General features: G+C 38.1%; 1 protein-coding gene across 2 annotated transcripts in view; it reads right to left on the bottom strand.

The window, feature by feature from the left end:
• AP3B1 (adaptor related protein complex 3 subunit beta 1) overlaps positions 1 to 27760 on the bottom strand; it is a 163113-nt gene that overhangs the window by 91696 nt on the left and 43657 nt on the right. For both annotated transcript variants that reach the window (XM_054178198.1, XM_054178197.1), the window contains exons 7-11: positions 24250 to 24429; positions 5748 to 5909; positions 3589 to 3686; positions 2107 to 2161; positions 1958 to 2029 (exon numbers count right to left, since the gene is read on the bottom strand). In XM_054178198.1, the coding sequence (XP_054034173.1) occupies positions 1958 to 2029; positions 2107 to 2161; positions 3589 to 3686; positions 5748 to 5909; positions 24250 to 24429 (567 nt within the window). The remainder of the gene's footprint in view (positions 1 to 1957; positions 2030 to 2106; positions 2162 to 3588; positions 3687 to 5747; positions 5910 to 24249; positions 24430 to 27760) is intronic.

A 27760-nucleotide genomic window follows, 5' to 3' on the forward strand; every position in this document is an offset into this window, starting at 1 on the left:
ATTATGTTGGTATTTTTTGAGTTTGAGGCACATAGACAAGGACACCTAATTTATACAGTACACCAGTACTTCAGAAGAAATTTGATAAGACCTTTTACTACAGGCTCTTAAAGATATATATCTAGCATAGCATACAAAGCAAATAAATCAAAGGGAGGAATAGGCAGGGAAAAAAAGATATTATTTTACAGTAGAAAAAAGTATCAATGGAATCACACAAACCTCTTTACAGAAAATTACATGCTGTGAGCTGACTATTACTAATTAGAAGTGAGAAGTTGTGTTTAAAGTAGAAAACCATGAAAATACAAGCTTAACGCCAAGTAATGATGAAAAACAAACTCAATGTTGAGAAAACACAAAGAACAAAATACAAATCTAGATAGATGATTTCCAAGATGCTTCTGCATCTTAAATACTGCCACAAGTCTCATCCTCCTAACTTATGGCAGATAGGATGGAACTATGAGGGTAGAGCAGGTAGTGAAAAAGCACAAGATTATTTTCTATGTGAACCTGTGTAGGTTGTCCTAGATTTTTCAGCCACCAAGAAAGAACTGACTTCTTCATCTCTTCAGCATTGTGTTATCAATTAAAATGGGAATTTAAATAAACCAACTTCCAATTATTTTAGGAGTGACTTTTCTGGACAACACTAAAGTCTTACTAGTATTCCTGACAGTTTTCATAGTCATTAAGTTTGGGGAAGATCTTTTACCTAAAACCACATGAAATCTATGGAGATTTAATGCCGTATGAAAAAAATACGATGGTTGGGCACAGCCATCTTGGACTGCACATGTAATGAGGGTGCAACATGGATGTACAATGAAATAAGGAAAAGTAATTCTTAGGAAAACTGTACCTTCCACTCCTAAGCACAAGAGCCTATGACAATTCTATGCAAAACAAGAGAAAAGGCACATAATAGTAGACCATTTTTCAGCTATTGTTCTGTCAAGGATTTCACATTTGCTATGAATTAGCAGAAACAAGGAGACAGCTTAAAATGTGCACTAAGATGTGGCCTTGAGCAAAGTCTGAAGTACTTCTCACATCAAATGTTGATTTCAAAGGGAATTTGGAATTCTCATTCTGGCCCGTTTTGTTCTGCGAAAGAGATTTAAAAATACTAAAAGCTGTAGTAGAAAAAACAGCCCATCTGCCATCTAGGACATGGCAACAAGAACTTTCAATAGGCTGACAAGCCCGAAGGACACTTGCGGACTTAGCTACAAGCCACGATGCTACAATTCTTAGCAAATAAACAGGAAGAGCAAAGAATGAAGTGTGCCACCAGGGCAAGAAAATTTTACTTTCTGTGGCAGTTTAGGCTGGGTGCCTCCCAGTACTGTCATGTAAGTTACACCTCTGGTGTCCCGAAGGCCCAACCCAGTAAGGTGGACACAGGAAGCTGTGTATTTCATACCCATTATATCCTGCACCCTATAAATCCATCTGCAAAGCCTCTCTCTTCCTCTTTCTTCCCTCCCTGCTCCCACAGGAGATGCTCCCTGTCAGGTAACACTGGTGGAGTATCTCAAGGCCTCTTAAGCCTGGCTAGGCCTAATGCCAGGAGGAGAAGGGGGGAGGGGCAGTGTCAGACCTGTCCAGCCTGAGACTAGCCTAGTAGTTGGGGGCGGGGAAGAAAGAGCCCTGAGGGTTTTGGGTGTACCCTCAGATGGTGAGAAGGGAAGTGCTGGGGGGACCTCTGGGTGTGTGTAAGAGACCCTGTACACTTTTGGATTCTTTTGTCACTACGCTTTGTTGTTTCTGTAAAACACTAATTGCTTTTCTATTTAAACTTTCCATCACCTTTGCAATCCATTTGTGCGAGTGTCATTCTTTTGTCCCTTTCAGGGGCAAGAGAGGATATGTCTGGCCTCAAACCAGGAGACTTTCCTACTGCAAACAGGTATGTCCAGCATTATATAGAGGAATTAGCTTTTAAACTCACCTTCAGTGTTTTGATCATTGTGGGATCAGTTGATCTAACATAGAAACTCTTCAGATAAGGTTCAAACATGCCCTGGAAAGCAGAACATATTTAAGTAGCTCACCTGTGTTTCATTTAATATAATTCAGAAATTTCTAAATAAGATATACCTTTCTCTGAATTGACATGGTGGCAATATTTTGCAGAACAATATACTGCACTTCCCTAGAATTTAAAAAGAAAAACAAGAGTTACTGTGCAAAATTTAAGATACAGAACAGTGTAACACAAAGAAAATCCAGTTCTATTTGAACCCCGAGTTGTACATTTGACTTTGCAGAAATGTGGAAGGAAAAATCTTGCTGCCAACTGTTAGAAGTTCATCATCTGCTTCACAGGAAGATGCATGATGAAAAGAGGCTATCACTTTTAAAAGCTTCAATATGCCAAAAAAATAATCACTGACACCAGTTCAATGGTGCAATAACTCTTGTAGGTTTTGAGCCTTTATTTAAATAGAAAAATTATTTAACACAATTCTGGCATCTCCAGAAACAGTTCACAAAAACCTCACATTCTTTCTACCCTCTTGAAATGTAAATATTTCAAGATGACACAACTGGGAACAAAACACACAGGCTTCATCTGTCTTGTGGAAATTACTATGTTAGTTACAAGACCAGCTAACTCTTGCACAATTAAGAAGCATTGTTACAACTTTTCTGGTAGCAAAAAGTTTTTGTCATAAATTCTCAAAATGAGCCAGGGTTTCCTGTGACTTAAGAGTACACCCTGACAGCCATACACATCTATGAAAAAGCAGCACTTACACATGTAAGTATACATATGTAAGACAGACTTTGTCAAGATGTAGACAACAGAATTATGTAATATTCCAAACACAAAAACATTAAACCTGTTTGGAGGTTATTGTAATCTTTATTAGTTTAAAAATCTCAGCAGGAGCAAGCAAAGAAGCATGAGTACTATTCCAAAGCTTTTAAACTACAGTGTTTCTGCCACCAAGTGCTTAAAAACTAATAAATCACATAGCATTTTTCTGAGCCATGAGGGCTCAAATTCTTTCATGATGTAAATCGCATCCTAATAGAGAATTAGATCCATTACCTCTTTTTATTCAAAACTGTCTAATAACCCTGTGGTAATTACAGCTCTTGCTTACACAAGAAGTAATAACAAGTAAATACTTAATATGTTTTAAACCTATTTTTATGTAATTCTTATATAGGTACATGGAAATAGCTACACATGCTGATCCAAGACTGAAAATTGCCATGAAATGCTCTTCTAGACACTCTCATTCTAACTAGATTATAGTGTATTTGACATTAAGGTTATAGGCACATAACTTCAAGTGTAAACAGCGAAAGCTTATTTCAAACTGGGTTTAAGAGTAGAACTGTTTCATACAGACTACTAACAGAGAAGTGACAAGGTATTTGATATAGGGAAATCAGAAGACTAGTGCCCTTTTAGATACTAGTTGAGGTACAGCAAATATGTGACTTCTGATGAAATTTGAGTAAAAATGAGAAATGAACAACCCACAAACCCAATCTTTTCAACTTGTAAAAATTCAGTTCTGTACATATGGCACACTGCTTTAGTCATTTTACTTAAACTTGACCTACCTATTACTACGGAGTAAACGCACCAATGACTTAGACACAATACCAGCTTCCGATTTTGGTGCCAAATGCCAGTAAAGCTGTGCAACTGCCATTACCACCTAAAAGAAAAACATTTCAGAACACCATGTTAACTTCAGATTGTCATACATGTCTAGCACATTTGATTCAGACCTGCTGAACTAACAGAAACAGAAATGCTCTTTTTCAGAAAGAAATGTACCTATTTGCATTCTTCAAAATCAGCAAAGCAGAGAAGGGGGAAACCATCTGAAGAAAGATTTTCAGTTTTAAAAATCAAAGCTAATCAAATAACTTTCATTCCTCCCTGTATTTATTATATACTATAATATAAAGAAAATATAAAGAAAAATTTTAGGTAAACCAAATTGTAAACATGATAACATGCTTACGTCAGTATTGTTAACATCAGCTGTACAATTTAATGAGAAAATGCTGTTTAAAATTTCTGCAAATGTAGTGCTTTTATTTTTTAGAACACAAATTCAATATCACCTATTATTTCTGCTTAAAATCTTTCTTTCTACTACTGCATTATGCAATTTATAAAATTACAGCAGCTTTTACTGACAACTTCTGAAGTCTCAAATGCAACAAAGTGAAAACCACAGGGTTGTTACATCAGTATCAGTAGCAGACAGAAGAACGATTGAGAAACTAGTGACTTAAAACTCCCAGTGTTTTTAATTTGCAGTTTCTCTCAGAAGTAAATGACAAACAGCAAACTTTACGCTAATTCATAAGTCATGTCAAAACCTTCCTTACCGTATCATCATGGACAACTTTCTGTTCAAAATAAAACTAATAGAAAGAAGACTCCAAGTGAAACTATCATTATGACATTCTGTATATTATATCTGATTACCAATGACAAACAAAAACAACCAAGAAAAGTAATTTAAAACATCTGAAAAAAAAAAGATTATGACTTTTAGCAACATACTTTAGGGGGTCTTTTATTACGGACAAAAATTTGAGGTCAAAGTGGAAGTAGTTAATTTAATTGCTTTGAAGTTCTGTGGTGCAAAATATGGTGTAATTTGAATTTCACTTGACAAACTGCACTTAAACTTCTCAGTTAACTTTAATGTCTGAAAGTTAATGACCATAAACATGAGAATCAATACTATATTTAACAGACATAAGGAAAATTATTTATGCAATGGAGATAAGCAACTGAAGCTCTTCTCAGTGCAGTATGGTGACAAATATATCTAACATGCTTGTTCTTCGTGTGAGATAGGAAATATCATACAGACACTGAATGGTGATTTTTGCAAAAAACTGCTCTGACAGAATTATTATTCTAAAACACTGTTGAATGCGTTTCCAAAGCCTGCTGGCAGCTTCAGAGATACCAGTCAAACTAAAAACATGTTACAGAAACAAAGAGTCTATATGTTTAACTTATCAAGAAGAGACTGGGAGATGACTTACTGTGCTGTAATTGCTTCTGCAGTGATATGAATATTCATTATCACTGGAAGTCTTTTCCTGAAGACAGTTAATGTTAACAGGACAAACTGGGGTTAGAAATACGTTCTATAATATGAGTATTGACACAATGATCCCCCATTAGCATGTCTTTTTCTGGTTTTGCCTGTATCTTGAAGTCTGATGGAAATATTGCAGAGTGTACTACACTCATCTACACTCATGATGTCCTACCTATCCTGGAACTCCACCAAGGCAACAACACTGAAAATCTGGCTTGGACTGACAGAGAATTTAGGCATACAATGTCTGCATCTAAAATATAAGACTCAAAGGAAGTTATTGAATCAATAACAACTATGCCTTTCAAATAAATAGTTTTTATCATCCTAGTTGCTGAGCATTAAGCCAGCTATGGTATAGTCACCATGGACTACAGAAGTTGGATTCAAATGTTCTCATATTTTTTTCTTGTATTTTGTTTGTCCTTAACATTTTGAGCACATCTCACATTCAGTTCAGGTGTTTTCTTTAGAAGCTTAGATAATATTGAAAAGAAAAATTTCACCATACTTCTCCGATAAATTACAAGAGAGCATTATCACCAGTTTAAAGAGGTATAGATTCTATTCTTCAGTATTCAAAATCTTCTAGGAGCACAGATACTTAGCAGTTTAACATTTTCATCAAACAGGAACTTATCATACAGCAGCATTTCGGCTTTGAAGCAAGGGCTTTGTATTTCGTAACAGCAGCCTGTGATCCGGGTCCATAGTATAGGTGTTTTTCACTTTCCGATCCTTTTCTTTCTTTTCATCATCAGACTCATAGAAATTATTTTCACTATATTCTTCCACCATCTCATCATCCTATCAAAAGACAAAATAACAAATACACATACAACTACTTAAATCAACCACTTTTATTCATTAAGGAAGCAGCATGCAGTATCACAATTTTTATGCTCAAAGCAGTAAAAGTACACAAAACCCAGCTTAACAATATATGCAAAATTTGCTTAGAAATAAGACAAACTGCTAAATGAAAGAAACACCTTCATCAACATTCTAATATTCTATGAACTAGACTAGGGAACAATGTTTTTTGGACTGAAAGCCTATGACCCAAAACTCCTGGAAATGGTCTATTTGTTTACAGTTCCCTCTTTATGAAAGCTTAATGCAAATCATGTGCATTCTTCCCTCTCTAGCACTACATAAATTACCTGCAAAAGTAGCAAATCTCCAAAGAAGGGAGAGGTTTTGTTCTTAAAGCAGATGGTGAATATGTTATGCCTCCTGAGCCTGGCCTTCTCTGATGAAGTGCAAACCCTTGAGCTGTTTAAATCAAGCTCTGAATTACATCTTTGTAGCAGTCACCCTTCCAAACTCAGGATGCTAAACCAAGAATACTAGCAACATAATTCCTCGTCTTGTCTACAGGACAGGTAAATGGAATGCAAATCCTGATCCCAGTACATCTCAATTCTCGACTGAAGTGGCTTCCATTAACAGGAGGATAATTCTGTCTTCATTGATTCAGTCTTCAATATCCCTGCTCTGACTGCTAACAGGCATGCATATTAGTACTACCGAACTCAACAGGAATAAAGAACTGGAAATTATATATAACTCATTAATCACTTCTGCAATGACACAACTTGAGCTCTCACATTTCTGGCTTTTTTATAAGAATTATTGGTTAGAAACACACTTGAAGCAGTGTTCCAAATAATCATAAAGCAACTTATGCCTATTCTGCAAACATTTCTAATTCAAATCTCTATAGAGTCTTTATACTGGATAACTTTCTTCACACCATGACAGCAGAATGTTAGTATGGTGTTTTCTCACAGTCTTGCATTTTATTCCAATACTAGACTATTTTTCTTCTTTCAAATCTGTTGAGATCTGATATGAAATAATTATCTTCCAGACAAAGGATGATAACACACAGGAAAGTAAGTTTAGTGAACTGAAATTCATTAAAATCAAGTTGTTGAAATCCAAATCAGACAGAATTTGCAGTCACAGGGGCCTTACTTACTAAGCCAAAGAGAACATGTAACACTGCAAGATTTGCATATTGCCATAGAAAGAAATGTCAAGTACTATGTAAAGATCCAGGAGACTGAAAGAGAAAAACCTGTAAACATGTGTTCAAGAATTGTTGTTTAAATTTCTATTAATGATCAGGATTAAATTTCTGTTAGTCACCAGGAAACAGAAAAACATTCCATAATTCACAACCCCTTAAGCCACAACCTGAACTGTTAGCTATATTTACTGACAAAAGATACAACTGTACAATATTTGGAAAGGTAGAATCATTTAGACTGGGAAAGATCTTTAAGATCACTGAGTCCAATCATTTATCTAACACTGCCATGTCTGCCACTAAACCACCACATCTGTAAGTCTTTCAATAACTCCAGGAATAGTGACTCTACTACTTCCCTGGACAGCATGTTCTAAGACTTAACAACCATTCTGGTGAAGAAATTCTTCCCAATATCCATTCTAAACCTTGCCTAGCAAAACATGAGGCTGTTTTCTTGTCATATCACTTAACATTCACCTCACCACAACCTCCTTTCAGGTAGCTGTGGAAAGGAATTGAGGTGTCCCCTCAGCCTACTTTTTTGCACACTAAACAACCCCAGTTCCCTCAGCAGCTCCTCATATGACCTGTTCTCTACACCCTTCACCACTTTTGCTGTCCTTCTCTGGACATGCTCAAGCAACTCAATTTCATTCTTGTACTGAGGGACCCAAAACTGAACACAGTGTTCAATGTTGCAACTTTACACACTCAGTACAGGGGAAAACCACTTCCCTGCTCCTGCTGACCACACTATTTCTAACATCAGATAGGATGCTGTTGGCCTTCTTGTCCACTTGGGCACACTGCTGCCTCATAGTCAGCCAGCTGTTGACTAGTACCCAAGGGCCTTTTCCTCCAGGCAGCTTTCCATCCACTCTGCCCCAAGCCTGTATTGCTGCACGGGGTTGTTGGACCTGGCACTTGAACTTGTTCAACTTTGTATCACTGGCCTCAGCCCATTGATGCAGCCTATCCAGGGTCACACTGTACAGTCATCCTACCCTCGAGCAGATGTGCTGCACAACCTTCCCCAACACAAAGGTCAGACTGACAGGTCTGCAGTTACCCAGATCCTTCTTCTGGCCCTTCTTGTAGATGGGCACCATGCTTCAGTGAACTATGACCTCCCTGGTTAGCCACAACTGTTGGTAAATGACAAAAAGCAGTTTAGTGAGTACATCCACCACTTCACTCAGTATCCTTGCATGGATCCTACCCAGCACCACAGACTTGTGTGTGTCTCAGTGGTGCAGCTGTCGTTTCGAGAAGGTTCTTAGAGTGTATGTAGGATAACTTCTTACCCCAGCTGCTGTGTGAGCCTACCAGGAATAAGGCTTTGCTTGACCTTCTTTTTACCAATAGAGAAGGGCTGGTGGGAGATGTGGTGCTTGGAGGCTGTCTGGGGTCCAGCAACCATGAGATAATTGAGTTTTCAATATGCAGTCAAGCTAAGAGGGGCAGCAACAAAACCTCCACTCTGGACTTCCAGAGAGCAGATTTCAGGTTACTCAAGGAACTAACTCAGAAGGTACGTTGGGAAACTGCCCTTAGAAACAAAGGGGTCCAGGAGGGCTGGACCTGCTTCAAGAGAGAACTGTTGAAGGCACATGAACAGGCTGTGCCAATGTGCTAGAAGATGAACTGCCAGGGCAGACGGCCAGGCTGGATGGGCAGTGAACTTCTGGGTGAATTAAGGGAAAAAAAGAGGGTGTATCATCTTTGAAGGAAAGGTGAGGTAACCCATGGAATGTTTAAGGATGTTGCTAGGTCATGCAGGAAAAAAATGAGAGAGAGAAAAGCCCATTTAGAGCTCAGACTGGCCACTGCTGTGAAGGACAACAAAAAAATCCTTCTACAAATACATTAATGGCAAGACAAGGGGCAAGGACAACCTCCACTCCTTAGTGGACATGGAGGGGAATATTATAACTAAAGATGAGGAAAAGGCAGAGGTACTTAACATCTTCTTTGCCTCAATGTTTAATAGCAGGATAGGTTGTCTTCCAGACAACTGGCCTCCTGAGCTGGCAGATGGAGTCAGGCAGCAGTATAGTTCCCCTGTAGTCCAAGAGGAAGTAGTTAGAGACCTCCTTAGCCACTTGGATCCCTACAAGTCCATGGGACCAGATGGGATCTATCCTAGGGTACTGAGAGAGCTGGCAGATGACCTGGTCAAGCCACTCTCCATCATTTTTCAGCAGTCCTGACTCACTGGAGAGGTCCCAGATGACTGGAAGCTGGCCAATGTGGTGCCCATCCACAAGAAGGGCCAGAAGGAGGAACCAGGGAATTCCAGACCTGTCAGCCTGAGCTCAGTGCCAGGCAAAATTATGGAACAGGTCATCTTGAGTGCAATCACACAGCACATACAGGATGGCCAAGGGATCAGACCCAGCCAGCATGGATTTAGGAAGAGCAAGTCCTGCCTGATCAACCTGATCTCCCTCTGTGATCAGGTGATCCGCCTGGTGGATGTGGGGCAGGCTGTGGATGTAGTCTACCTGGACATCAGCAAGGCGTTTGACACCGTCCCCCACAGCAAACTCCTGGCCAAGCCTGTGGCTTGGACAGCAGCACTCTGTGCTGGGTTAGGAACTGGCTGGAGGGCCAGGGCCAGTGTCCCACAACTGAAGGATTCAAACCCACAATCTCAACACTCAGAGTCTCATGCCCTACCAACTGAGCCACAGGACCTCCACACTGCAGACTTCTACCTTCACTTGTTTCCAACAAGACAACAGGAACCATCTGTGAACAAAGCATATTTCTTTTCATCATCAGAAAGGTCATTGTAAGGAGGAGCTTCCTCAGCATGAGTTACTCTCTCCTCTGGAGGTTTAGTATAGTTGGTACCTTCAGGTCAACCTGAGATCACCTCCACTAGACCAGGTCTTTCAAAATTTCCCATTTGAGCTCTCTGAGTTATCAGAGCCATTCACTTAGACCAGGTGGTGGTGAATGGTGCCACATCCAACTGGCAGCCAGTCACTAGTGGTGTCCCCCAGGAATCAGTGCTGGGCCCCATCCTCTTCAATATCTTTATCGATGATCTGGATGAGGGGTTTGAGTCCATCATCAGTAAGTTTGTGGATGACACCAAGCTGGGGGCAGGAGTTGGTCTGTTAGAGGGTAGGAGAGCTCTGCAGAGGGAACTTAACAGGCTGGACAGATGGGCAGAGTCCAACAACATAAGATTTAACACATCTAAGTGTTGGGTTCTACACATTGGCCACAACAACCCCATGCAGTGCTACAGGCTGGGGTCAGAGTGGCTGGAGAGCAGCCAGGCAGAAAGAGACCTGGAGGTACTGGTTGATAGTAGGCTGAACTTGAGCCAGCAGTGCGCCCAGGTGGCCAAGAAGGCAAATGGCATCCTCACCTGCATCAGGAATAGTGTGGCCAGCAGGAGCAGGGAGGTCATTCTGCCCCTGTCTTCTGCAACAGTTAGTCTGCACCTTGAGTCCTGTGTCCAGTTCTGGGCCCCTCAGTTTAAGAAATATGTTGATTGCTGGAACACGTCCAGAGAAGAGCAGCAAAGCTGGTGAGAGGCCTGGAGCACAAGCCCTGTGAGGAGAGACTGAGGGAGCTGGGGTTGCTTAGCCTGGAAAAAGAGGAGGCTCAGGGCGACCTTACTGCTGTCCACAACTACCTTCATGGAGGTTGTAGCCAGGTGGGGGTTGGTCTCTTCTCCCAGGCAACCAGCACCAGAAGAAGAGGACACAGTCTCAAGCTGCACCAGGGGAGGTTTAGGCTGGATGTTAGGAAGAAGTTCTTCACAGAAAGAGTGATTGGCCATTGGAATGGGCTGCCCAGGGAGGTGGTGGAGTCACCATCACTGGAGGTGTTTAGGAAGAGACTGGATGGGGCACTTTGTGGCATGGTTTAGTTGATTAGATAGTGATGGATGACAGGTTGGACTCGACCTCAAAGGTCTTTTCCAACCTGGTTAATTCTATTCTATTCTAGTTCTGGGGACTTTGTATCCTGAAAACAATTAGACTTACCATTGAAGACTGAGGAAAAGAAAGACATCAAGTACCTCAGACTTTTCCTTCTCTTTGGTTACGATGTTTTCCTCTATATGCAATTAAGGAAGGAAATTATCCTTAGCCTTCCTTTTGTGGCTAATGTGTTTATAGTAACACATACATATAGTATAGTGCTTTACTCCAGTAGCCAACTTAAGTTTCATCTGGGCTCTGGTCCATCCAGTTTTTTCCCCTGCATAACTTCAGAACATCCTTGTAGACCTCTGGAGTTACCTGTACCCTCTTCTGAAGGTCATAAACTCTCTTTTTTTTCCTTTTCTTTCTCCCCCGGAGTTCCAGCCAAAGCTTTTGTTCAGCCAGGTCAGATTTCTTCCCGGCTGGCTTGCTACTCAGCACAGGGGAATGGCCTGCTCTGGTTTTGGCACATACCAAGTTATTTTTATAATTTCTGCTATCACAGACCAGTGTTGTTTCTTGTTAGCATGGAGTATTGTGTTTAGCAGTTTTGGTGCTAGGCAGAAAAGCTGAAACTGAATCCTTAAGGCTGACTGGTGCACTATAAATTATAAGCAAGAATTCAGACTACCAAGTTGAAGCCTCATCTTAGAGATCTAGCTGAATTGTTGTTCTGTCCTGTGAGAAACTTTGTAATGCAAGTACTGAAGCTTGTACAAAAGGAAGAGACTTGGCCCAGCTATTCCTGAAGTGGCAGAGCAAGCCTCAAGATGGTACTGTAACAAAGGAGGAAAGCCTTGTACAGAGATCTAAGCAGAAGTGTTCACACACATCCATAATGCTAATGGTGTGCAGGATAAGAATAACAACCAGAACAGCATGCCCCTTATACTGGGACTGTGTTTTGGACTCTGAGGAGGAAATACAGTTTGAAAGGATGGAACCTACAGGAGATCAATAACAGAGGATTAGAAAGGGCATCTTGTGGCATTTAGACCAACACTAGACCCTCAGATAAAAGGATTCATATCCCAGTTTCTTTAAAGATTAGAAACCTCAGACACTTTGCCTTCTGTAAGGCCAAAATTAAGGAAAGAAATTATTGAACTCTTATCCCATTTAAAACCAGATATTGAATCTTTTATTGCTGCACTGAAGGTAAACAAGTTCCTAGCACCTACCAAATTCTCACTGATGCTCTTGTGTGCAGAGTCATGGGAAACAAACTGCCTGAGGATTACAAAACAGGTGAGAAATAAATAGGATCACAGTACCAGGATGCGTGTTACAGTAATGGGTACAACTGTAGCAATTCCTGAATGGACAGAAAGCAAGAGTGACTTTGTGATCACTAGAACAGAACCACACGTTCTGTGTGATCTCAGACAATGCATTTATAGCTTTTGGGAACAAAGGTACTTAAAACTGAATAGAAAAATTAGAGGCTTAATTTACCCTTTCTACCATACACAGAATATAAAAAGATTCTGATAATGAAGTAGTGGTCTGGGATATGACCTGTATTTTACTAAGAAAGAATGTGTAAGGAGGCTTCCTGAAGAAATGTGCAGTCACAGGATGTGAAGTAATACACACATTACTTCTAAATTAAGTCAAAATAGACTGAACACTTTCAGTCCAAAAGTCACCAAATACAGAATGCAATGATTAGGCCATGTGATAGATAAGTAATAACATCTAACCTATATTACTTATATAAAGTATTCAGACAAAATTAACACAGTACCAGACATTGAATTCAGTACTACTACAGCTCCTGTACTAATCTAAATGTAATACACATTTTCAGTTAAGTGAACCACAATGGAATGAAGAACTAATAAAGATCACAAGATTACTATGATATTACTCTGGTATGTTTTAACATTGTCATTTTTACCTCAAATATAAACACAGTGCATTTGTTGTCATTGGGATAATGTCATTGGGAGGCCAGACAGAATATCTGATGTTTTGGTTGGATATGTTGAATTATGCATATCTGAAGCCACTGAAACAGACTTGGACTCCTATGTGGTCCTCTCACAAGGATAATTTTTCAGATTACAACTCTAGTGAAATACGTCTGCTAGAGTTACACTGAAAATATAATAAATTTACATGAAAGATATTATGTAACTCCAAAAAATTCCAATGGCAACTGGTACTTGAGTTTTATGTTGTAGATAAGAGCTATCATGATTTGGTCAAATGAGATTTCATGGTTCCTTGCAACTAATTATATTTGTGGGGTTTTAAAGTTTATTTACCTGAAGAGATAAACATGTTTTCAGCTAACAGAACTGAGTATTAATGGAAATGATAGTTGCAACAAATTAAAGAAATACTTAGACAATACTATAAACTATATTTTCTGATCCTGACCCTGTTATGGATTGAATTGAACCTGCTGCTATTATTCATACCATGCCAGCTTCGAAAAGTGAAAGTGCTAACTGGAGCAAAGTATTATGGGGCCTGAAGTATAGATTGCAACATGGGAGGCTTCCTGTTCCACTTGCCATTTCTGGGTTCCAGCTTCTTGGGTGTGTTCTCTCTTTCTGCAGGGATGGCAGTGAGATGTGTGGGAGTTGGGCAGCTGCTGGTCTTGTCTTTCTCTTTTATGCCTTGTTTTTCCCCCCCACCCTGTATTTCACTCTGCTGCTTCTGCAAATAGGCTAAGCTAAAGTAATCACACATTATCTTATTCAGACATGCATTGTATTATAGATTATTAGACTAACTAGATTATTGGCGAAGGTAACTATGCATTGTGCTCATAATATTATATTAAACTCTTATCTCTTGATCTCAACCCTGAGTTGTGTGCGTTACTCTTCCCCTCACTTTTTGTGCTGGGGGAGCAGGAAGGGTAGCCCTTGCACTAAATCATTACAAACCCTCACTCTGTAACTTTCATATTGGGCTAACAGTCACATGATGTTTGTGGTAGTTTTAGGCTGTGCCTTTAAAATTTTTTCACAGATCTTGAACAGACAGTGGTAAAGTGTAAATAAATCACTACTGGGTGTAAAAAGGAAAACAATAGTTCAAAACAAGCCCATTGGAAGAGGTAACAAACTTACACTAGTCGTGCAAAACAATCTCTCTCTCTCTTCTTTGCTACGGGAGATACTAACTTCGTGCTTCTGCTGGCTTCTGTTTGACCCTGGCTGCGTTGTTTTGGCTAAGTTCTAAGGTCTCTCTGCTATTTCACTTGTCCCTTTGTGTCCAAGGGCTAAGGAGGCGGGGCAGGGAGGGAGAAGCTATTAGCAGCTCCCCTGGTCTTTGGCCAAGGGGGTCCCAGTGCTGTTCATTAATTGTAAATCTATGTAAATATTGTAAACACTGTATATTTTGTACATATTCATTGCATTTCATTGTAGATTGTAGTTTTGCTTGTACATACAGCTTCCATTTGCTTCCACCTGAGCTGGTCTGGCAAATTTAGTGCTGGGGGATGGATTCCCAACCCATCACCTAAATGCTTGTCAATTCTGGAATCTTTTGCAAGAGTTCAATTGATAAATGAAAACCAATTATTTTTCTAGTGCAGACAACTGCCAGCAAATTATACAATCTGGAAAAGTTTCTATTCAATGTGAGTGCTACTGAAGTTTCTTACCAGATATTCTACAGTTCAGTGGCTAATACAGTCTCAATCATCTATTAACACACACACACACACAAAATTCTCAAGTTATGTTTCGTAACAGCTCACGACTGCGGCAATGGTCTCTCATTCTAAAGATCAGTTATGCAATTCCATTCCTTAGTAGTTTAGTATCATCCAAACCCAGATGATCTCATGACAAATAGAATAACCAGGAAGAAAGAACTGCAACAACACATGACAATACTTCAAAGCTCAATGACATTCAAGTTGGGTGAGATTATCAACAGAATCTATTCTTTGGCTTTAAAAGAACAGCTTTAGCCTCAGTTCAGTTCCAAAAAACAAGGAGGCCATTGCACAAAATCTTCCATTACCTTCTTCGTATTCTTAGCAGTCTACTGGCTATGATGCTGCAATATCCCTGTAAACAGCTATCCTAGGCCAGCTCTGAAACATCACTCTGTAAAGGGATTTGTTTTCCAAGTTAGCTTACCTTGTGGTATCAACAGCCTCTGGAGTTGCATGTTCCATAGTCAAAAAAACTTCATATGCAAAAAACATTTTTATATTTGTTTAGAAAAATCTAGATTTTAATGTGGTGAAGGAATCCACAGTAAAATTCTAATAGTTGGGGGAAAGTCTATACAGAATTCAAAAGGCGTCTTCTGTCACACCACTGTTCTTGGCTTAATTTCTAGCATATAAAAAAGTTACATGAGAAGCAATAAATCAAGTTTCATTTGTAGTTCACTAGCTCCTTTTCTCTATTATACACATGTTAAGACTACATCCCTGCATATTCTCATTTACAGAATACACTGTCTAGTCCTAGTGCATATCTGTGTGTTTATTTCATTCTCTATAAATCCCCAGAATTTTCCCACAGAGTATGCAAATTCATTTATTACATGAGTCTTCAAAAATTCAAGTGAGCGTTACAGTGGCTTTAAAAAAAATCTTGCTCAACCAATAACGTTTTGAACACAAACTAAAAAATTAGTTAAAAGACAGTGGAAAACTATAATAATAATAATAATCATCAAGAGATTTTAAATCCAAATACATTCTTCAGAAAATCTGTAGTCACAGAGGTTTTATATCACAGCTCTGAAACAGGAGCATTGCACAGGTGGAAGCATGGGTTTGAGGACCACTGAACATTAAATTTTTCCCCATATATCACAATTACAGGAACATCTGTGCTAAGTAACCTCATACCACACTAATGTGAAAACTCAAGAAGTGTTCAGAATCTCATTCTCATTTTTACAAAACAGCAGCAACTAACTCTAGGACTTCTGTTTAAAAATACGGGTTAAGAGTTAAATATGCTGCAACAACCTCAAATTTCCAATTATTGCTGTAACAAAGTCTCACAATACCTGCAGCTAGAATTGAAGTGTGAAGATAGATTTGAAAAGCAAAAAAAAGGGGGGAAAAAAGCACAGGAAGAGAGAGAAAGAACCGAAAATACAAGGAAAACCAAGAAGGGATAAAAGAAACATTGTAAAAATAAAATGGAGAGGGAGCCAAGATGAAGGGATAAATTAAAGGGAAAAGATACCATCTGGCTTCTAGGTAAAAGCTTCTCAATTTTTCCCCTCTGAAGTCAAAAAATTACAAAGAGTTCAGAACTTGCCATCAAGATAGCAAATACATATGAACCAACTGCTGAGCAAAAGCATTCTTCCACTGGGTTGCACAGCAAAACGAATCATAAAGAAAACCTGATAATTGTTGAGCTGCTTTGGGGCTGCAGCCAATAGAAGAGCACTACATGCTCTAGAAGTACCAGCCTCTACCTGTCATGAATTTAAAGGAGGTATGGAGGAACAGGGATACAATGGATCTTCAGCCCCTACAGAACTACAATGTCTTCTAGTGTCCCTAACATACACACTTGCTCCTTAAAACAACTCAACCCCTTTCTCTCTAGGAAAAATTGTACATTATTTTAGAAATGCAATCAAATACCACAAAGGTATTTTCACTGTTTTCCACAAATGCAAACACACACTCAGATGTGGGTTTTTTTTTCATTTTTGTTTATGTAGCTTTAGGATTCTTTAGTTACTGAAACACTTATCCGACACTCAAACTATATACAACCCTAGCACTCAAATTTTCAAGACACAAAATGACCTGGAACCTTCAGATGAATGCCAAGTATATTGATTAGGTTGGCAGTTTGAAAGATTAAAGTTTGCTCTACTAATCTAAACATCATCAATGGCCATTAAATCCTGTACTACGGCATTTTTTTCTTTCATCCTAATTCACAAATAGGCAAAGGAGCTGAAAGCAACTTGAAATATCTGTTCATTCACTTCAGTGATATTCTCACACCATATTCTCCATGATGGCAAAAGCCTTGATGGAAATGCATGTGTTGCTACCATTCACACCTAAGTTACTAGTACTTGTGTTACATTTTCACAACCATAAGCTGGGAAAAAATGGTGGATACACTGTGAAAAATACAGATTGTCCAAAATATTTTTTTTATATTTACCTTTCCCCTCGATCCTTTAGAGATATGCCATAACCAATGAACAATTCTACCTAATACTACAGACAGAGGTGTAATTGAGTTGATATGCCCTAGAGAACTTGGCTATGCAGATTCTACCCACTACTGATATTCCACTGCAAGTCTGTCATGGTACTAACAGAAACTACAGCAATAAACTTTGCTGCAAAACATAAATGGCATTCTTATCTGCAGTCTGCTTTTTGGCAGGATTATACATTTGGCTGACACAGCAAATGAAATCAGGAAATTATGTGGCTGAAGTTTAACCCTCTCTGTCCTTCCAGTTACTCTTCTGCTGAATCAATTCCTGTATTCAGATTTCCTTACAAACACTATCCCTAAACACAAGGGAAAGGAGGGAAAAAATGGGAGAGAAGGTAAAACAACAACAATGGTCTCCTTCAGTGACAGAAAAGCCTGTTATATATGCATAATGACCAGAAACTTTTCTTCAGAATTCCAAGTCACTAACTTTTTACCATCTCATCTTATTGAGAGGTATACCTTGTAGGGAAAAAACCCTGGTATTACAGTAAAATAGTTAGTTCAGTTTCTATTTCAAATGCTTCACAAAACATCTGAAAATAGGGGAACTTCACATACAACATTAACCTCTCCTTGTATACATCTAAAAGAACCTGGTCAAAGAGGAAAACAATAACCAAATCCAGAATTCTCCAATTCAGACTGAGGATGGCTATACTAAAAATGGAATAAATAAGTAGCATAATGCAACTTCAGTGTACAGTTTTTAAAAATTAAATATTTTGATCTTATCAGCCAAATTATGCTATAGCACATCCTACTGATCTACATGGTTTCAATACTTGTATATGAAGAGGATGGCTTAACGTAAGCTGAAAATTAGATGACTGCTTTTGAACTCTGCAGAAGCAAATTCTCTCGTTTCATAACCTTTTTTGGGCAGGGAAAGAAAAAAAAAATGTATCAGCAAAACTATGATTGGTAGAACAACACGGGACAAATACCTACAATGAAATTTCAGTAAGGTCTACAATGTACTAATACATAACATAGCTTGATAAATTTTATCCTAGAAGATTAAGTGTTTTGCTCATCATCTTATTACAGGAAAGCACAATAAAATTTCCAAATCCTCTTAGTAGAGGCTGAACACAGGAAAAGGTATATTTGAGTTGATTCATTATTAAATGAGTGATATACATACACAATATTTGAAAGTACTTCAGCTTTTTTCATGTTTATCATTTTATCTAGGTAATTCACTTTGCTATCAAGAAGCTCATCATCCTGAATATACCTTTCCCTTCTCTTCTCAGCCTCTCAGTACAAAGTTTGAAAATTTTTATTCCTTCCTGAAATGAAACAGCAGAACTGATTCAAAATACTTGTTACAGAGCTAGCAAGTTCTATGAAAGTTAAGAATAGAGAGTATTTATTTCCAGGGTGTTGTGCTTGAAGCTCTATCATTCACTGTTACAACTCACTCAGTGAACACCTCAACACAGTAAGAAAATAAAAGTTATAGCAGTACTAGACACTGCTGAGTGATCTTAATTAGCTACAAGACACCAGATTCCATCACCTTTACAGAATACCCTAAGAATTCATAACTATAAGATACTGAAAAAAACAACACTGAAACAGCAATAAACATTTAAAAGCATTTAACAAACTTAGAGGTCATAGAACAATTGAAGTCAGAAAGGACCTCAGTATTTTGTCAGTGTGGTGTTGGCCCTGGCTGGAGGCCAGATGCCTACCTAAAGCCACTCTATCACTCCCCTTCTTAGATGGACAGGAGTGAGGGAAAATGTAGTAAGCCTGTGAGTCAAGATAGAAGCAGTTAATAGGGTATAAGCAAAATCAAAGGCCATGCCTGGAAGCACAGGCAAACAAAGATGTTATTCTCTACTTTCCTTGAGCAGACAATGTTCAGTCACTCCTGGGAAGCAGGGCTTGAACACACGAAGTGGTGGCTCTGGGTCACAGAAACCACCAGCAAATATCCCTCACTTCCTTCTTTCACTTAGCTTTCTATCTGAGCTCACATCATACAACATGTAATACTCCTTTGGTCAGTTTGCATCAGTTGGCCCAGCCACATCCCCTTCCAAGATCTTGCCCATCCCTCACCTTATTGTTGGGGGCAGGGAACATTGGTAAAGCACAGCCTTGATGCTGTACAAGCACTGCTCAGCAGTAGCCAGAACACTGATTTTTTTGCTTCCTTCCGGCTAGCACTACAAAGGATGCTATGGGGAGAACTAACTCCACCTCAGCCAAACCCAATACAGAGCCAGAAATCAAATCAATATTTTCAATGTGTATCTTCCTGTAATTCAAGAGTCAGGATGCTTTCCATGACTCATTGTTTTAGGTATACAGGTCTAAACACTGGCTATTTTTCTCCCAGAAGCGCTTACTCTTTTAGACCATTTTCTTCAAGCTTCATCTCTGCCCTCTCCCATTGGTTATGTCAAATTCTGAGCACTTTCAATTGAGCAATAGACTTTGGCAATTAATCCTAAAAGTGTAATTTAAAGACCTACTTCTTTTAAGTACTTGAGAGTAAGTAACCTTGTAAGAACTGAAAGCCTATGATGTTGAAAAGAGATATAATTTTTCCTTTACTTGTAAATGATATCTCAGTATTAATAAAAATATTAATAACCTTTATTAATATGAAAATTGCCAAAACTTATCAAAAGGTTTGATGTACAGTTAGAATGTATTTACAATGGGAATGCACAGTATTTGGGCAGCTATAACAATTTAACTGTTTTATGCAAACCAGGAGGAATGTAACAGAAAGAATAACCAGGGAGCAAAATGGTGCTCAACCACACCAGGGGGAGACTCAGCAAGAACCTTTATGCCAAACAGCCAATGAATTAATGACTCATAGCTGGTTGTACCCTGGTAGGGAGTGCTGCTGCTGTGTATTAGTGGCTTTGGGGTGCTCTCATGTGCCAGGCACAGCTGGTTGCCGGCAGGAATGCCACGCGGGCTTTGATGGCTGGTCTGGCTTCAGCACATGGCAGGCTGTTAATGAGGCTATTGCAACAGGCACTTGCTTTGGCCTGGGGAAACTGAGGCATACCAAAATCCTCATTGCAAGGTGAAGCAGGCTTGGCTCTGATTCCTAAGCTCGTGGCTTCTCTCGTAGCTTGCAGCATGTATGCTCATGGTTTTATCCCAGGTGCTGGACCAGGCAAGTCGAGGCTATACAACCCAAGGCAGTTTCAAGCCAGACAAGGTCCAAGTGGGTTCAAGCACACAAGGGTAAGCAAAGCTTGAGCAAGGCACAGGCAACTAGAAATCAGACTTGATATACATCTTGCCCAAGACTGATTGGACCAATAGGGCACTTAAACCAGCACATAGTTACCCAATGGGAAGGAGTTCTGCCAGGCTGTGGCCAGAACACATGCCCTTACCATAGGTACAGGGTTGTTTACCAGACACGCATGGTCCTGTCCCCTTTGATCCTTTTCCTGCGTTACCCTACCCTGGCTTTCTGGAGGAAGAAGTGGGGAGAGGGGGACCATGTCTAGACACTTTAGTGTCTGCCTGGGCTTGTGATGGAGCCATTTGGCCCTACATGATCAATCAGAATTCAACATTTTTTTCCCCAATCTTAATTGAACACGAAACTTTATTTCTGTAACCTGCAATGGTCTGGAATGAAACTAAGAAACCCCTTAAGTCACTGGGTTTTTTTGCAAGATTACACCTTCCAGTTCTATTTTGCTTTCTACAATGACTGTGGAAATTTCTGCCCAAATCAACTGTTTTCTTAGAAGACACCCTCCAGAGGACACACACAATTGTTCTGGATCTCCATACCAGGACTGCTGAAGCAGTCATTACCATGTGTGATCCTCATCTCCTGGCACTCCAAGAGAGAATCAGTTCCTGAACTGCTATACTGCAACTCAATGCATTCACAGAAACCAAGAGCAATTTTATTTCACAGGTCTTTACCTGTTAGGCTGACAGCTGTAATGGTTCAAGAGCTGTTCGCAAACAACTTGGCAGTCTTAACAACTCCTGCAACAAGGGCAGGGCAAAACATTTACGCTGGGATGCATTACAGTGCTATCATCTTCCCAGAAATTTGTTGAAATTATTCTTCCCAGGTAGTCCCAAGAAGGTATTTTCACTCCACAGTGTGAGTGTCTTGCTCTCATTACAGTTAATAAATGTTAAAGCTGAACACAGTTCATATGGGAAAAAAGGTTATTCTGAAACAGCTACTTACAGGTAACTACTTAAAAAACACCCTAAGTATTTCAAGACAAATAGCATAGCCCAAGGACACTCTTCCTCACAACGTTCATGATCAGAATTAAAAATTCTACCCTTCAAAGAAGCAAAAATAGGAACATAAAGTATTCTTGGTTGATGGGTAATTCTATTAGTTTTGCAACAGTTTTATGCATGGTTTTTAAAAAAAAAAAAAAAAAAGCAAAGCAGCCAATTCTTGTTCATAACTGGTAAGTACTCAAAATTTTTCTTCAGGTTTCCAAATGCATACAAAATCAATTCAAAACATTACACCATTACTTGCCAGGAATTAACACAACATGAACATAGTGACATACGCTTCTCAAAAAGTAAAGTAAATTTTAGTGAATAAAAATGTAAATATGCATTTTAGCAAGCTTGAATTTATTAATCTGATAGGTTTAATTTCCATTTTCCTGCATCAGCTTTATTTATAAAGTGTCGTGCCCTATAAATATGCTGTTATTTTCTATAGTCAAGCACCCTCTTAACAAATCTTCTCATTAATATGTAAATTTAAAGTCAATCGGTCTTCTCCCTGACAGCACCATGAATTCCTAGTGCACTGTATAATCGGCTTTGACTTGGCATCCACTATTTATCATCAAAGATGTCAGTTAGAAAAATTATGGAAAATGCACTGCAATTGATATGACTGCAATCTACTTTGTCAACACTTAATTGTTCCTCAAATCATACATTTACATATAAACAGCCTAAATACTGATCCATAATGATGCAAATAAACTGAATTAAAAACCTTTTCTACTGCACAAGATGCCCTGTTGTATGATGAGTTCATTTAAGAACCTATTGACAAGGGTATGCATTTCAACTAGCCCCAGAAAATATTTCTGCTAATTTAATTGCTGAGTATGTAGACATACTGAATTTTGCGCTGACGCTCATGAAAGTGGAAACAAAGTGTTATTAATACTACACCACTGATGACCAATTTTAGGTTAACAGTACTGCCCATGTCACACAAATCTTTTAAATTCCTAGAGCAGAAGCCACCACAACTGTCACCCATGCAGTTTCAGTCAAAAAAGCAAACTAGAGACTTAAAGAAGTCTAATCCTATGAAGACTTCAAACCTCTCAGTCCACAACAGGAGGTCATCATCTTCTCCTACTCTTCCTTTGCCCAATCACAGACTAAAAATGTCTCAAACTAACTGTGAAACTTTAGCTTTGGGCAAACCAAATTATAAATTTTGATTCTTTCTAGAGGCTACAGAGAGGAATAAAAGTCACTTTCTATCAGTAAGAAACATGTAATAAACACTCTGCCTCAAGGATATTATGAAAACATTAAGTGCCTCATTATCTAAATATACTTATTTTAAGTAATTTTCTGGAAAATTGTGTTCTTAGAAACAATTTAATCTTCTGCTACAGACATTTTTGCTACATTTTAGTTTTGTAATCATTATAATCCCTACTTATTTAAGAAACAACTATAATTGCAAACTAGAGTTTTCCCAAATATACCTCCTTATTTTCACATAATACACTATACATATATTTTTTAAAATGCCACGACATTTCAGTTTTATTCCTAGGCTACAGGTATTAAAAGACAGAATTTGAAATAAATCAGTGATAGCCAGTGTCATTCTATATTCCGATGCTGAAAAAAAGGAAAACATGTAAAAAAATTAATATACTATTTACAAACCATAACAAACTGCAGTGAAATAACAATGTCTGAATAGAAGTGCTAAGACACATGAGCTACACTGTAGCAGAAATACTTCACTCAAAGTAAGTACAAAGAATAAAAAAGGCAACCCCAAAAAAAACTCTAAGGTTCCACAACCACTTCATATTAATTACAAAAACCCCAATGATTCTTTGATGTTTTATGTGACTGTCCATCTCCTACTACTCATGTGAAATTCTCTGTGTGTATATATATATATATAAAAATATAAACACACACACTTTATAATAATATATGGCATATATAATTTTATATATATATTACAAACATATTTATAGGTATAAACATAACTGAATGTGCACATCTTTAAACGTGCATTAGGGTTGTGGAGCAATTTCATACAGCTCTTTCCAGAAGTATTGTGTCTTAATTTAAATTGTAATTCAGAGTTAATCTCTATTGAAACCAGTATTGATAGCATCAATGTCTTGATTTGTCTATTTTTTATGGTTTAAACTGCTATTTGTATTTTGTGTATCTCTTTTTAGAAATTTCAGGCAAGAGCACACCCATACTTACATAATATAAATGAAAATACCACCGTATTTTTTAATGCTGCTCATTTCAAAAACATGTATTCAGGTTTCCACAGTCCCTCAGCACACAAACAAATAACAACATAATGTTCCCCAAGCTGTGATACTGTGTATTTCTATCAATGAAGAAAGCAGGTTCAACCCAGTTTCAGGACAGAACGACGACCCTTTCTAGCTCTGACTCACATAGACTCTATTACACCAAAGAGCTATGCTTCTCAAAGCATCACATTAAAAAATACTTTTGCCCATGGGATGTGCCTGGGGTAAATCAGAACAGACAGTAAACTACAATAAGTCTCATGCTCTGAAGAAGGGTGGGCGTCTTGTGCTAGTAAAACCTTAGAGAGCTACAGTTTAAGCATTTCATGCCTATTGAAGACTGCAAAACAATACAACTTAAAATACTAAGTGTATTCAATAATGGGCATAATTCAGAATACAAGCACACAACAGCAATTTAAAAAGTCACAAACTTACCTTCCAAGGGCTTACAAACTGTGTACGTGCGTATCGAGTTAACATGTGGATTATGACAACTTGACCCCACTCTTCCACATCAACCAGCAAGTTACATAGCTTTCGGTAGTTCTTGTGAATCAGATCTATTCTGTCTGGACACACTTCCTCAAATGCCATCACAACACTGCCAGCTACCAGCTAGAAAAGAAAGTATCAACCAGAAGGTCAGTGATCCTCCTGCAGTTCATACAGAAGTAAGAATCAGAATACTAGCAATTCTCATCAACTTCAAATTCTTCCTATTCAGTGAAAAGAATGCCACCACAATGCCTAAGCACACATAAATAGCATCTTATTTAAAATAGAATTTGAGTAAGTTTATTAGAACAGAGAAAACATTTGCTGTTTCAATTACACACATAAATCTTCGCTCCGAGCCCTGACGACACCGTGCAACATAAGCATTATTTTTTTTTCGTACAGTTATAGTTTCCAAATAAATTATCACAGAACTTGCAATTAACTCAGAAATAACAGGAAAAAAACACAAGCATTATAATACAGTGATATGCCCAACAAAGTCTCTTGGGAGTCTCTTCTCAGTACTGGCATGATCTAACCAAAGAAGAGCTAAGTAAGCTTCCCAGAACTACCTGGGATGCGAACTTTTCTCTTGATATGGCCAGCTTAACTGTCACATGAAATTTTATATTTAGAATTTCATGAATATGCTTTGCAAAAAAAGAAATAAAAGGCAGTAGTACAACACAGAGGTTTTACTAAAAGAACACAAGCAGAATTTCTGCATGTTGTTCAACACTGCTCTACCAGTTAAAAAAATTACGGGAATGGATCGTTTATGTCCTATCTTCTCATACAATTTTTTGCTTCCATGAGAAATAAATCTTTATAGGTACACAAAGATCCTCACAACCACTATGATCATAAAACAGCTTTGTTTGAATAAGAAAACCAGGTTCTCAACATTCTAAGAATTCAAGCTCACTGAAACCTGCCAATAGGGCATTTTCTTTTAAAAACAAAGAAAGAAATGACACGTTGTGGTTCCTGTTAAAATTATGGAAGCAGATTACTTTAGCTGTGGGAAAACCTCAAAAACTCACCATGCCTTCTAAGGGCATGTCACTGTGTGTCTGGAATTACTGTTTATTCTCTTCTAATTGCTTTAATTAAGATTTGGTTTGTGTCAGAGTACATGTTAAGTCAAATAACTAAATTGATGAGACTTTCTATGAAGCAGCTGATATGTATGCAGTTAGCATGCACACAGTATAGAATATGACATTAATTTGCTGCCAGAAGGCTATCTGAACACTGGGGATCTGCATTTCAACTTCTAAAATTTCCCCAATGACTTAAAGTAAGCAATTAAATAGAAGTGCAGTTTATGGAAATGGTACTTTTTCAGAAATATTAAATACAATGATATTCATATATTACATTTTTCTCCCTGTATTTGGCTGACATTTGGTTTATTAGTATGCGCCCAACATTACAATTGCAAGAAAACAGCTCAGAATATAGTCTTGCTATTATGCTAAACAAGTTGCAGGCTCTGTGGGGATTTTATGAATAACCAATAAGAGTAAGCGTGAAGTTGCATTTATTGTCTCCAGCCCCAACCATACACTGGTACCTGCTGGTTCCAGCAAATATACAACTCATTCCAGGGATCAAAATTTGATTATTTGATAGAGCTAAATAAAACATACTTTACATCTAAAATAATTTACTACTTTTTGCTGCATCACAAAAACAATAGTTCTTTTTTTGTTTTGATGTACTAAAATTCCTTCTGGATAACATACTGCAGTAAATTATTCCATAATTAAAAAAACTGCTCCAAGTTGATGCTTATGTGTGGCTTCAAAACTCAGCAGAAGACAGTGGTTAACTTCAGGCAAATTATTATCAGCCCAAATGAGCTGAGGATGGAAGAAAGTGAGAAGAATTAAATTTTAGAACTTGCGTGCAGCAAAGAAATTTTAATCAGGATGCAAAACTCTGAACTGCAGTTAAGGCCAACTTGCAGAGGAAGCGTGATGGACCTGAAGATTTATAAGAATGGGATAACACTTTTAGACCACAGGGAATTATTTTTAAGGTCACTGTTGCACATGCTTTATTAAGGATATTCTATTCCCTTATAAGTGGGTATAGTACAGTATAGGTAAAGCCTCATAGATAAAATATCCCGTTTGGGTCAGAGGTGAAGGATGACATAGCTGATGGTGTCCAGCAATAGTTCTGAAGTGCATATCCTTGCCTTTTACTGCTACTAGTAGTGTAAACATATTTTGTTGTCTTTATTTTTCATGTCAATAGGACACATTTTGAAAACTGCTATCAATTATGAATATTTAAAAGATATTAATAAAAATACATACAATGAAACAAAAGAGGAGCAGTGGATAAATAAGCACTTTATTCCTGTGGCAAGTCTAGATTTACAAGTTAAAGCAGGAATTACCAGACATCATAGCACTATTTAAGATCATGTGCCTGTAGCCATTATTGCATTTTCCTAAACTTGGCTTTTCATTTGAAAGAGAAAAAAAGAGTGTAAGAGACTGAAAATGCAGTCATAAGATGAGGATCTTGTCTGAGAAAATTTTCTAATGCCTTAGTAAGAGATTATTTAAAAGTTGACACTTTTCCCTATAGTGCAATCCTACTATATATCTAAACATCAGAGGAGCAGCTAATAATATTTGTTTATTAAATCTCAACATTCCATAAAAATATTTAGAATTAAAACAAAATGACCTAATCAGAACATAAGCCAAAAAATATTGGTTTCCAAAAAACAGTCAGTTAATTTCCATCTCACTGTGTCAATAGTAGCTTTTTGTATAACTAGAAAATATAAATCACTCCAACAAAACTAGCAATGAGCTCATCAAATTCAAATGCTGCTTTCCATTTATGTATTTTTTATATTAAAGCAATAAACATGGTTCATTTGTCTTCCACTGGTTGCCATGTTTTTCTGTGCTGTTGCTATGAACTTCAGCCATTAGCCGTGCTCCAAGGTAAACTATATGAACCATCAACAAAAGTGACACCCAATCTATGGAGTTCATATTTCCTCCAGATTATCTATGCTAGTTGACAAGCTGGTAATGAAAAAAATCACACTAAGCAAATGGCTCCTCTAATAACAATAAATTCTCTATAAAATTATGAAGGGTACAAAATGTTTCCTTGCATCTATTTTGTCATGAATTCTAATTAATGCTGCAAAAACCTGAGAGTGCTGGGTCATCACAAGAAGTGCACTGAGGTTTGATTGATAATGCAGTGCAAGTTGGCCTGTGCTGCCAGGATTCCTCTCCCTTAAATTAATGGCCACCCCACCTGCCCTAATCATACAGCCCAAATGATATTCCCCTTCTTATTTCAATTTTCTGGAAGCAAGGAAACTGGAAAAGATCAGTCATTTATCTTCTAATAGCTGGATAATAGATCTATCACAATAAAATATCTGCACACACCCAGTCATTTTTTT

The sequence above is a fragment of the Dryobates pubescens genome, chromosome Z (assembly GCF_014839835.1).
Source record: "Dryobates pubescens isolate bDryPub1 chromosome Z, bDryPub1.pri, whole genome shotgun sequence".
NCBI lineage: Eukaryota > Metazoa > Chordata > Aves > Piciformes > Picidae > Dryobates > Dryobates pubescens.